At 40.7% G+C, this 13,847-nt stretch overlaps 1 protein-coding gene across 2 annotated transcripts in view; it reads right to left on the bottom strand.

Moving 5' to 3' along the window:
* Positions 1–13,847, bottom strand: part of LOC126251944 (UBA-like domain-containing protein 1) — a 158,807-nt gene that overhangs the window by 66,319 nt on the left and 78,641 nt on the right. For both annotated transcript variants that reach the window (XM_049952704.1, XM_049952706.1), the window contains exon 2: positions 8,714–8,788. In XM_049952704.1, coding sequence (XP_049808661.1) covers positions 8,714–8,788 — 75 coding nt within the window. The remainder of the gene's footprint in view (positions 1–8,713; positions 8,789–13,847) is intronic.

Genomic DNA, 13,847 nt, shown 5'->3' with positions numbered 1-13,847 from the left:
TCTTTCTTAAAGATGCATTACCCCAGAATGTTACTCCACAAGACATTATTGAATGAAAATATGCAAAACATGTCAGCTTAATGATTTGGTTCTCCCAAGATCTGCAATGATTCTAAATGCGCATGTCGCTCAAGTAAGTTGTTTTGGGAGTTTCAAAATGTGCTTTTTCAAGTTTAAATTTCACCATTAAGGACACCTCAGTTATCATTGGTGTAGAGCCCCTGCAAGTGCAGAACTGAATACATAGTGCCTTTCTAAAATTGAGGGTGCGGCTATTTGCAGAAAACCAGTCAAAAGTATATTTACGAACCTTGTTTGCCATTTCTTCTGCTGCTGTATGTTTGCTTGGATTACAACTACAATTCTAGTGTCACCTGCAAAAAGAATTCTGCTTAATGGATATTAGAAGGAAGATCGTTTATACATATGAGGAACAATAGTTTATTATATCCATTGTGGACCACAAACTGCAAATTATGATTTAAATTGGCGGTTGATAATCCACCAATATATGTCAAATATGTCGTATAACCTCCTGATATTTCTACAACTACTTGTATTTCCTCCCAAACACATTTCTTTAATTTTCCTACATGTGGCAAATATCTTTCACCTACTCATTTAGGCTGTTATAACCTTGCATTTGTCCTCTAACAATTCCCGCTTTTCCATTTTGTACTTTCTGTCAATCTCATTTTTCACAAGTTTGTATTCTCTTTTGCCTGCAAGTTGCTACATTTTTGTATTTCCTAATTTCGATAATGAAGTCCAATGTCACCCAGGTTATACTTGGATTTCTAGTAGGTCTTGTCTTGTTGCCTATTTCATCCTCTTCTGCCTTCACTATTCCGTTCCTCAACGCTTTATTCATCTTCTGTTGTATTCCTTTCCCCTGTTGCAGTCAATGTTAACTAATGCTCCCTTTGAAAAAGGCCAACTTCTGATTGTTTCAATGTATCCAGTTCGCATTTCCTTAATTGCCTATCTTTCTCCAATTTCTTTAGTTTTAATCAGTACTGTACGTAAAAAGATACAGCTTTCAAAACGCATTTGTTTAACTTTTAGTATGGCAGTCAGTACCAAAAAATAAGAGGCAGGAATATATTGCAATAAATCTGTTAACACGCTAAGATTTAAAGGTTTGAAAGCAAAATAAAAATAAATTAGGCATCATAATTGAATAAGTGTTACTTTACTGTCTGTTTCTCAACTCTGAGAAGTATTAATCGGCGACTTTTCTGTTATAAAATAAGAATTCCTAAACGAACGGCAGGGTCTTTTATTTCAGATTTCTAATTTTCAGTGTTAACCTAGTATAACTGGTGCACGAATAAAATTATATTTTGTACACTTTTTCTTGCTCTACTTTTTAGAGCGTTGGATATGCTAGATTTAATTGCACGAGGTTTTAATTTGAGATTGTTAACTCAGAATGGTTCATCCGTATTCATATTAACTATATCACGAGATGGAGGCACTAAGACAATACGCTTATTATCTAGGCATTAAAGTAATGCACTTTTAGCTGGCTCAATGAAAAAGTACCACATTAACGAGCCAACAGTCTTGGGATCGATCCTTCATCAGTCCTCGGTTTTTTTTATCAGTCTTCTAATTTCCTTTACCTCTAGCAATTTTCGTCAATTTGTAAAATGCCTTGATGCAGCTACGTTCGGATTCTTCGTTAAACTGTAGGCCCACTTGTAACTATCTGGGTAACTACATTTACAGGTCGGAAGAATGCAACGGCGTGCCGTCTCCCAACAGGACGACGACTAGTAAAGCACTGTGGTGATCAAACCAACGTTCAAACTTACGGAGCCTTCACTTTTTACCATTAAGAAAATACCGGATGAATAACTATAAAATGTTCAGTACACAACAAGTTTTCTTTGCCTCCTGAAAACTTTAATTCTTGGAGCTCACCGAATCAGTTACATAAAAAAATACCTGTTTTAGAATATTGTCCCTCACGGCTGAATTTCTGCGGAAGCTCATGTTTGTAGTCGTAAAATATAAAGGAGTGGACGTCAGCAGTCTCAAACAAGGTTTTAATTAAAGCGCGATGTATATCGTTCTGGTAAGGCTCATCTTGAGTTGCTTAATATAATATTTGTCATTATTTTTTTACGACAGTTTCTACTGACCCTGTTAAAGATATATGTTAGTCTAGTCAGATGAAACATATGTGCCGTACAGAACAATTATGTAGAGCTATTTACTTCTGTTATCAACTGTGCACGCTAGAAGTACGAACAGAAACAACATTTGCGACAGAAGGCTGATGTTACTTGCTTTGTATTTTACGAATGTAAGGAGTCACTGACCCGACGGTAATCACTCCAGATAAAAATAAGATTATAGAAAACTTGCAGCAGCGGAACTTCTGCTAACTATTTATGTTTACATTAGCCAAAAAAAAGTAAACTACTACGATGAGTTGCAATCAAAATGTCAAAAATGGCTCTGAGCACTATGGGACTTAACATCTATGGTCATCAGTCCCCTAGAACTTAGAACTACTTAAACCTAACTAACCTAAGGACATCACACAACACCCAGCCATCACGAGGCAGAGAAAATCCCTGACCCCGCCGGGAATCGAACCCGGGCGTGGGAAGCGAGAACGCTATCGCACGACCACGAGATGCGGGCAATCAAAAATGTCCTGGGGAGTACGATGAGACTACGAAACTCAGTTAAACAACAGCCTAACATATATAGTGTGGTGTCACAGCCAGACACCACACGTGCTAGGTGGTAGCTTAAATCGGCCGCGGTCCTGTAGTACATGTCGGACCCGCGTGTCGCCACTGTGTGATCGCAAACCTAGCGCCACCACAAGGCAGGTCTCGAGAGACTGACTCGAACTCAGCCCAGTTGTACGGACGACAGAGATAGCGACTAGACGTACGAAGCCTTTCTCTCTCATTAGCCGAGAGACAGAATAGCCTTCAGCTAAGTTAATGGCTACGAACTAGCAAGGCGCCATTAGCCTTACAGTGATTGTAATTAAAGTCTCCTTTGTGCGATGTACCACAATGATTGATTAAAGACAAGTATTATACCAGCTACGTACTTTTCTTCATAGCATTAATTACGTATCATGTTCCAGTACTTCACGCCCGTCTGCGTTAGTCTAGCGTGCCTTTTAAGCCACCTCTTATCTACAAGGTGTTGGCCCAGCTGCCGACACATCATATAGTCGCGACACTCACTTCTGAGAACAAAATAATTACCGCCTGACAGTTGGAACAACTAGCAACCCTGGCGGGAGGAAAATCAGCAATAAGACAGATATTTATTTGTAATTATTTTTCCATCTCTTTAATGAAACAGTTATTACATGTTTTGTTTCCATGCTTTCGGAAATTATCAAGAACATGAATGATCGAGAAATGAACGTTCAGGGACATAAGCTACAACTCATTCTTCTTCTTTCGTTTCACTCTCTTTGGGGGTACGCTTGATCAATCATTTCTTTATGCGTTGTTCTTTTCTTAGGGCCCAGTATTTCTTCATTCATTCTGATCTTCTTTTCCTCTCTTCTTTCGAGATGAAGGGTTTGGTCTTTTGTGTAGATTTGTCTTGGAACTTTATGTTTTCATCTTTAATAATTAATTTAGCTGTTCGATCAATACGTGAATTTTCTGAAATCTTTAATTCTACTACGTCTTTCTCAGTTTCTTTAAACCAGTTGGGTTTCAGTTTTCGGTTACGGAAAAAGTCAAAGATTTGTTTAGTTCATCGACTGGAATTAATTCTGAGAAGATGACCATAAAAATGTATCCTCCTTTTTCGCATAGTATCTGAAAGTTTTTCAATTTTCTTGTAGTGTGTTTCATTTTTGATGTATACTGTATAATTTTATTGTCTTGAAATTTTGGTCCTATGATTTTTCTTAAAATTGTTCTTTCCTTTAGCTCAAGTTTCTCCATTTGGCTTTTGAAATTCATGTTTAGTGTTTCGGCTGCATACAGTGCTTCTGGCTTAATCACTGTCTTGTAATGTGTAATTTTGGACCCCCATGAAAGGGATTTTTTTATTGTATGTATTTTTTGTTAGTTGGAAGGCCAATTCAAGTTTATTTTTTTCTGGATTCTATTGATTTTCTTTCCCCAGCATTCCAACTAATCCATTCTCCGAGATGTTTGAATTCTTTTACTCTTTCAGTCTTTTGTTCTTGATCTTTGAGGTATTTACATGAGTGCTTGATGTTCGTCAAAATCTTCATTTTATCAAAGGAGATGTGAAGACCTATTTTACCTGCTTGTTTCTTTAGTTCAAGGATTTGCTCCTGTGCTTCTTCCATTGTTTCAGCAAATAGGGCCATATCATCTGCAAAAGCAATGCAATTTACTTTTAAGGTTCTTCTTTTTGCAACCCAGTCTTATACCACTCTTAATATTTGTATTCCATTCTCTGACTACTTCCTCAAACGCACAATTGAACAGCAACGATGAGAACCCATCCCCCTGTCGCACTCCCGTTTTTATTTCAAAGGGTTCCGATAATTCGCCCATAAATTTAACCTTCAAAAAGGTATTTGTAAGGGTAGCTTTTATAATATTAGTTGTTTTCTTATCCAAATCCATTTCTTCCAGGACTGATAATACAGAATCTCTATCAAACGAATCATATGCTTTTTTGAAATCAATGAATAAGATTAGTCTTTGCCATTGATTTTTTGTATGCCAAGATGTTTTTGAGGTTTAGTATTTGTTCTGAACACGATCTACCCTTTCTAAAACCTCCCTGGTGTTCCCCAATTTGCGGGTCCAATTGCGGCTCTGCCCTGTTCAAAAGGACTTTAGAAAGAATCTTGTATGTTATATCCAGCAGTGATATTCCTCTGTAATTCTTGGGGTCTGTCTTCAAACCTTTCTTGTGGATAGGGTGGATGAGATATTCTCCATTCTGTGGGGATCTCTTCTTCTTTCTAGATTTTATCGAAAACACACTGAAGGGATGTAATTGCATTTGTGTCAGCCATTTTCCATAGTTCGGTCACTATTTGGTTTTCTCCGGACGCTTCGTTGTTTTTAAGTTCTGAAATGACCTTCTGTAGTTCTTCAGTCGTCCGTAGTTCTGAATCCGGCTTCTCACTGTTATTTTGGATGGATTCAAATTTTTCAAGGATGGGTGCACAATTCAAGATTTTCTCAAGGTAGCCTGCAGTTTTCCGTGTTATTGTGAGCGACGGTCCCATTTACATCTCGAAATTGGAGAGTGGGTGCTTTGTATCTAGTTAACCTTTGTTTGAAAGTTCTGTAAAAGCTTCTCTTGTGTTGTTTTTAGCAAGTTCTTCATCAATTTGGAGGAGAGTTTTGTTTTCATGTGTCTTCTTAATCCTTTTTACATTTTTACCTACCAGTTTTCTAACTGTAATGAAATTCAATCTGCTTTCTATGATTGCCAGTTTTGCCAAGCCTGTTTTCTTGTTTCAATGAGGGCATCACATTCCAGCGACCACGAGTCATGTTTTTTACTTTTTATGTTAGGTGCTATCCGTTCGGCTGTAGTAATGATGTTTTCCTCGACATTCTCGTAGCTTTGTGTCTGAATGGTTTCTGTTGCTTTTGTGAATTGATCTGATTTTAATATCTTTTCCGTGTTGTACTTCCAATCCTCAATTTGTTTCATGCTACGTTCCCTGTTTGGGATGACTTTGAACTTAATTTTAGAAAGATAGTGGTCTGAATCGAAATTTGCACCCCTGAGTACCCCAACATTCATGATTTCTTTGCGAGAAATCTTCTTGATTGCCACATGATCAAGTTGAAATTCCCAAAGGCTAGGATTTGGGGATATCGATGTCTTTTGTCTTAGTGGTCGTTTCTTGAAAGCTGTGGATTTAAGAATTAAACTGTGTGCTTGGCAAAGTTCTATTAGCCTCACCCAATTTCTGTTTCTTCTCTTGTGTGCAGGATATTCTCCAACTATTTTCTTAAATCATTTTTCTTTATAAATCTGTACATTAAAGTCGCCAAGAAGAATGATGACGTTTTTACCTGGAATTTTCTGAATAATGTCATCTAGATGATTCCAAAAGGCCTCCACTTTTTCTTTGTTTTTCCAGTTATCCTAATTTATAGGGACATGTACATTGATAATTGTGTAGATTTTGTTTGTGCTTGTGAATGTAAGAGTTGAGATTCTTTCTGATTGGGAATCAAAGTCAACTATTGAGTTCAAGATTTGTTTGTTGATTATAAAGGCTGTTCCAAAATGTGGTACATTTTTCATTACTCTAGGTCCCACTTTCCCTTTGTATATCCTAAAACCTTTGGAATCGAAGATATCTGTATCCATGTATCGTGTTTCTTAAATGGCTGTTATGAGAATGTTGTGGTTGTTTAGCGTATCTGTTAGATGTTTTAGATTTTCCGGTTTTCAACTATGAGTTTGCATTGAAAGTTGCTAGGTATGTTGATTGTCTCTGTGTTGAAATTTGGATGATATTCCAAGACACTCCGACTTGTCTTTGTGCAATGTTGCAGACTCCCCAGAATCCGAATGTCTCCTGACGTATTGGCGTAGGTGGATCGTCCACCTCCGGTAAAATAATTTACATCACACACTTCCATGATTGACGAAAAAAACCAAGATTGTGAGTCCTGGAAGTAGTTCTTCCGCTCTCTCCGCCGTTGGGAATCTGAACTTCCTCTTCCGCCTTTGAGACCGTTGACCGCTGAACAGGTTTCACCTAGTAATCCTAAGCAGGAGCCAGATGGACACAGGTTTTTTAGCGAGGTGTTACTCCTCCTTCCTCAACACTTGCGAAATGAGGCCCCGGACTTGGGACCGGCAACTTATTCATGAACAAATACTTTAGAATAAATGTATAATTTCAGTTTACTTCACCTAAAGCAATAAAACATAAACATGTATTTCACGCTTGAGAAGCATACATATATTTCTGTTGTAACAATTTTATACGGCTCTAATGATTCGCCCTATCTTAAACATCACTTGACTTTCTAAAACACATATATTTTATAAGTGTAATTACTCTTGCTTCAAAAGCGAATAAGCTGAAGATTCCTGCCGTCTGTGGCGCAGACGCAGCTACAATTGTGGAATTGGTTTCTTCTGTGTTACGAAAAATTGTGATGGCTTATTTGGTACGTTAAAAATGTAGGTACTGCAGAACGGAATTTTCAGATTGCAGCGGAGTGTGCGCTGTTATGAAAATTCTTGGAAGATTAAAACCGTGCGCTGTATCGAGACCCGAATTCCGGACCTTTGCCTTTCGCGGGCAAATGTTCCATCGATTGAGAATCCCGCAGATTTATCAGGAAAACTTCTGTGAAGTTTGGAAGGTAGGAGACGAAATAGTGGCGGAAATAAAGCTGTGAGTCGTGCTTGAGTAGCTCAGTCAGTGCACGCGGCAGGCGTAGGTCCCGAAATCGAGTTTATATATATACATCCTTCTGCAAGGAAGTTTCAGTGTAGGTATTGCATTGCATAAAAGTTTCCTTCATTCACTGATCTGACTTGAAGTGTAGTGAAGAAAACTTCACATTGTTTGCAATTTTTTTGCTTTTAAAAGAAAACGACATTCTTCAGTAAATATCTGTAGGTGAGAAAAGAAACGTAAAAAAGTTCTGTACTGTTTCATACCTCCCAGGGTCCTTAGGAAGGTAATGAAAGACAAATATGGTGTCATTTTCTAGTTAGTGTCGATTTTTATGGCACTACATACACTCCCTAGTGTTAAACTATGTTACAGAGCAATGTATACTAAATCCTGCGTGGATATAAGACCTACGTCAAAATTGCAAATTTTCTTTATTGATTACCGGTTTCGGCTCGTTAAAGTCCCACCCTCAGACATAAAATGCAGAAAATTGTATATAGAAAGTGAACAGTAAAAAATACATTCAATACTTGAATTTCCATTGTGCAGTACATACCAATCTAAAATGTTGTTCAGCGTGTGACAGTCATTACACATCGTCGTATTCTTTGAGCTAAGTCGCCCTAAAATGAAAAATCGTAATTGGTTATGTAAATGGCAGAAGTTAATGATTAATCAAATATTGTTATACTGCCCGTATTGCCATACGGTGTGTAATGACTGAACAACATTTTAGATTGGTATCAATAGCATAATGGAAATTCAAATATTGAACGAATTTTTTACTGTTCACTTTTTGTATACCATTTTCTGTATTTTAGATCTGAGGATGGCTCGTCATGCGCCGAAACCGGTAATCAATTGAGAAAATCTGCAATCTTGACGTAGGATTTTTACCCACACATATTTTAAATCAACAGATCATGTATCTCCCCACTGAAAATATCAAAGAATAACACGAAAAATACTGTTCGCACTCACTCGACATCGTTTTCAGAAGTGTAGCTTACTGTCCGCTTGGAGCGCTGCTGTCACAGTGTGTAACAAAAATGAGTGTCGTGACTATGATTAAACTTTGCACCACGCCTGTTGTACAGATTGTCCACCCAATGATGCTTTTACGGCCTTACACTAAGCTCCACAATACACTAAAGACAAGGGAAACAGTAAATTTAGTTTCTTTTCCATGACTACGTGACAGCCAGCCCTCCCCCCCCCCCCCCCCCTCCCACCACAAAAAAAAAACGGTTTTACCCATTAAGATACCTGCGGAGCTTTTTTTTACCACCGGTTATTGCTCTTGGTAAGAAATGAGCGACATCGGAGACGATAGGTCACATCTCGTCCGCTCACCTGTCCAAAATTGGAGCCTGGCGGCTGCGGACAGCTAGGAACGGCCGCCTCCTGGAAGAAGATGCTCAGCGCCGTCTGCAACAGAAACGGGAGTTACAGTTTAGTACAGCGGCAATGAATCCCCTCTCTGGCGTTTCGTTTTCGATTCATTAGAAGCGAATAAAAATGCTGTAGCGGTATCCTATTTATCTCGACCACCTCAAATAACTTTTTGACCAGAAGAAAAAAAAAAGAGTATCAAGCAAATGTTGCTTAGCACCAGCAGAACCACAACGTACATGACTGCGTGTTTTGTGACTTCGCTCGTTTACGAAGATCTAAACAGCAGTACGCCTTTTTGAAGTAGTGGCCTACATTTTTATTCAGCAGTCCACCTCCTCTCTTCAAAACATGTTCAAAAACGTATTACAGTCTACCATTCACGTAAGTAGGCCGTTATCAAAAATGTAACATAAATTTCACTTCGACCCTCCTGTTCCAACACCCAGTGAAAGCACCCGGGGTAACGTAACTCGTCCACTTACTAGAGCTGACGTAAAAATATAGAAACAAGCATACACACCGGTCATTCAGTTAACCGTCTTCATTTGAAGATTTTTGTGAGTACAATGTACACCTACCCAAGTGAAAATAGAAATAGTACTCTTCAATGGAGACTGCAATAATATTTTACTATTTTGATAAGAATGCAAGTAAAACTGTGGGGCATGCAGCCGCATAAATTCAGCTTCATCTTCTAATATTTCGGCGGAATACCGTCCAGCCATCTTCAGAGTGAGCCGAGGTGACTAACGCTTCAGCACTTGCTCCGTCCACTTAAACTCGACGACCGAACCTCTGCGTATGTGGTCAAAGATAAACACGACACCAGAGACGTTGATAGGCAGCAAATGCATGGAAATTAAATCTAAGGCTGCGCAGTCGATCCACACGGTGATATTGAGGTGTCACGGAGAGCTCCATTGTCGCGACGTCTTTGTGATTTAATTACAGAAATTGCCGGATTCCATGATTTGTACAAGCTGAAGCCGCTATCTTTATTAATTAAATTCGTCGCCAACCGAATTTCAATTGTTTCTTTCACTACTGACCGATGACTTTAATTAACAGATATAGCGGCTTCAGCTTGGACAAATCATGGAATTCGGCAATTTCCGTAATTAAATCACAAAGACGTCGCGACGGTGCAGCTCTCCGTGACACATCGATATCACCGTGTGGATCGACTACGCAGCCAAAGATTTAATTTCCATGCATATGTTACACCTCTTTGCCGCCGATTAACGTCTCGGCGCCTTGTGCATCTTTGGCCGCATACGCAGTGGTTCGGTCCTCGAGTTTAAAAGGACGTAGCAAGTGCTAGAGCATTAGTCACCTCGGTTCATTCTGAAGATGGCTGGACGGTATTCAGCCGAAATATTAGAAGAAGAAGCTGAATTTATGCGGCTGCACGCCCGAAATTTTATGGAACAGTCTTTACGCCGCGAAACCATGAAGATGCACAGAATGCAAGTAATACAATGCTGTAGCAGAGCGATGCGAGAGGAACAGGAAGAGTGTCAATGTGGTTCTGGAAGGTACCGACAGAGATATGGAGCCATGCCGACTCCTTTACATCGATCGAGGATCCATGGCGCGAACAGCCCGATCGAGGTGGTCCCACAGATTCACTACTGAGTTTAGGTTGGTTGGTTTGTTGGATTGAAGGGACCAGACTGCTAGAGCCATCGGTCCCTTTTTCCAAAAACTTCAAACACCCACACAGAATAAAAACGAACAATGCAGATGACAAGAGACGACACAGGACAAGAAAGACTCAGACAGAGACCAGACAAAAGGAATTAAAATCACACAGAGTGTGACAATGGTTGGCCGACCATAGAGACAAAAAAGGAAAAGCCAACCACCTAGAAACACATGAAAAAAACCCAGTCTAAAATCGTAGCCCATAGGCCAGACACATCACAAAAAAAAACCACAAACACTTACATCAAGTGATAAAAGCCCCCTGCCCGAATAAAACGCAAAACTAGGCCTGCCATGGCAGCGTCATCTGCGGCCAGGGGAGTAGGGTAAACTCATCCTGGTGGTCTTCTAAGCACACACGTTACACTGTCCTTCGTGGCATGTTGCGCTTTCTCCTGCTGGTAGATGCCATCGTGCCGAGGAAAAAAAAAAAAACAAACTGCATGTAGGGGATGGCATGTCCCCAAGGATGGACGCTTACTTGTTTTGATCCGATGTGCCTTCCAGAATGACGAGCTCACCAAGGAAATGCCACGGAAAACATTCCCGGGATCATAACGCCCCCCTCTGGTTGCAGGGTGTTCGCTTTCATACGTTTCTCGCCGTACACTCCAACGACATCCGTCCGATGGAGCGTAAAACGTGATTCATCCGAAAACGCCACATGTGCTACTCGGTGGGTGTCAAGTTGTGGTACTGGCGGCAAATACTAGGCTTGCCATGAACAGTAGTCAGCATCGATGCATGAACCAGGCGACTGCTGCGGAGACAACACGCAGCAAACTCGCTGAACAGTCTTTAGGACACGCTGTTGGCAGCCCCTTGGTTTATCTGAGCGGTCAGTTGCTCAACAGTTGCACGTCTATTCGACTGTACACATCTCCGCAGCTGTCGTTCTTCCCTGTCATGCACAGTCCACTACAGTTGGATCGGAGCCGATTCTGAGCGACGCCATTTTCCCTTGAACTGTACATTTTAACGACGGCGGCACGCGAACAGTTTACAGACTCAACCGTTTCGGAAATGCATCTACCCTTGGCCCAAAAGCCAATGATTACGCCCTTTTGGACGTCAGATAAACCGCTCCACTTTCGCATTCCAACAACTGCACTGTTTTCCACGTCCCCAGACACGGTTTATACAGGGTGTTACAAAAAGGTACGACCAAACTTTCAGGAAACATTCCTCGCACACAAAGAAAGAAAATATGTTATGTGGACATGTGTCCGGAAACGCTTACTTTCCATGTTAGAGCTCATTTTATTACTTCTCTTCAAATCACATTAATCATGGAATGGATACACACAGCAACAGAACTTACCAGCGTGACTTCGAACACTTTGTTACAGGAAATGTTCAAAATGTCCTCCGTTAGCGAGGATACATGCATCCACCCTACGTCGCATGGAATCCCTGATGCGCTGATGCAGCCCTGGAGAATGGCGTATTGTATCACAGCCGTCCACAATACGAGCACGAAGAGTCTCTACATTTGGTACCGGGGTTGCGTAGACAAGAGCTTTCAAATGGCCCCATAAATGAAAGTCAAGAGGGTTGAGGTCAGGAGAGCGTGGGGGCCATGGAATCGAGGAAGTACAGTACATACTGACGAAACTAAAATGAGCTCTAACATGGAAATTAAGCGTTTCCGGACACATGTCCACATAACATCTTTTCTTTATGTATGTGTGAGGAATGTTTCCTGAAAGTTTGGCTGTACCTTTTTGTAACACCCTGAATACACTCCACTGCTGCCACCTGCCGTCTGTGAGTGATTACTGCGCGTTGACGTCGAGCACAGGCGGTGGTCACATTAATGTGACTGGAGTGTGTATTTTAGGGTCCTATTTCTCGTGATCTCACCTGGACCGGAAATAATATTCCCTTCCATGTCGACTACCGGGAGTGTGTGAGCGTAAACAGACAGTCTAAGAACGTTCAGTATTCACTTCCCGATAGGTAGATTGCCGCACTGGTCAGTCTACACTTTAGGATCCTTTACCATATGTACAGTCGAAACAAGGCCCCGGGAGTAGAAAACATTCCATTACAACTACTGATACCCTTGGGAGAGCCAGCCCCGATAAAGCTCTACCATCTGGTGAGCAAGTTGTATGGGACAGGCGAAATACCCTCAGACTTCAAGAAGAGTCTAGTAATTGCAATCCCAAAGAAAGCAAGGGTTGACAGGTATGAAAATTACCGAACTATCAGTTTAATAAGTCACGGGTGCAAAATGCTAACACGAATTCTTTACAGACGAATGAAAAAACTAGTAGAAGCCGACCTCGGGGAAGAACAGTTTGGATTCCGTAGAAATGTAACACGTGAGGCAATACTGACCCTACGACTTATCTTAGAAGATAAAGTAAGGAGAGGCAAACCTACGTTTCTAGCATTTGTAGACTTAGAGAAAGCTTTTGACAATGTTGACTGGAATACTCTTTCAAATTCTGTCGGTGGCAGGGATCAAATACAGAGAGCGAAATGCTATTTACAATTTGTAAAGAAACCAGATGGCAGTTATATGAGTCGAGGAGCACGAAAGGAAGCAGTGGTTGACAAGGGAGTGAGACTGACTTGTAGCCTATCTCCGATGTCATTCAATCTGTATATTGAGCAAGCAGTAAAGGAAACAAAAGAAAAATTTGGAGTAGGAATTAAAATCCATCGAGAAGAAATAAAAACTTTGAGGTTTGCCGACGACATTGTAATTCTGTCAGAGACAGCAAAGGACCTGGAAGAGCAGCTGAACGGAATGGACAGTGTCTTGAAAGGAGGATATAAGATGAACATCAACAAAAGCAAAATGAGGACAGTGGAATGCAGTCAATTAGATTAGAAAATGAGACAGTTAAAGTAGTAGATGAGTATTGCTATTTGGGGAGAAAGCCGGCCGGAGTGGCCGAACGGTTCTAGGCGCTACAATCTGGAACCGCGCGACCGCTACGGTCGCAGGTTCGAATCCTGCCTCGGGCATGGATGTGTGTGATGTCCCTAGGTTACTTAGGTTTAAGTAGTTCTAAGTTCTAGGGCACTGATGACCTCAGTAGTTAAGTCCCATAGTGCTCAGAGCCATTTGAACCATTTTTTTGGGGAGAAAAATAAACGATGATAGTGGAACTAGAGAGGACATAAAATGTAGACTGACAATGGCAAGGAAAGCGTTTCTGAAGAAGACAAATTTGTTAACATTGAGTATAGATTTAAGCATCAGGAAGCCTTTTCTGAACGTATTTGTATGGAGTGTAGCCATGTATGGAAGTGAAACATGGACCTGTGCGGCTGGTCCCGGCGGAGGTTCGAGTCCTCCCTCGGGCATGGGTGTGTGTGTTTGTCCTTAGGATAATTTAGGTTAAGTAGTGTGTAAGCTTAGGGACTGAGACCT

This window comes from Schistocerca nitens, chromosome 4 (genome assembly GCF_023898315.1).
Source record: "Schistocerca nitens isolate TAMUIC-IGC-003100 chromosome 4, iqSchNite1.1, whole genome shotgun sequence".
Lineage (NCBI taxonomy): Eukaryota > Metazoa > Arthropoda > Insecta > Orthoptera > Acrididae > Schistocerca > Schistocerca nitens.
The sequence above is the reverse complement of the archived record's forward strand: the minus strand, read 5'-3'. Positions and strand labels throughout refer to the sequence as shown.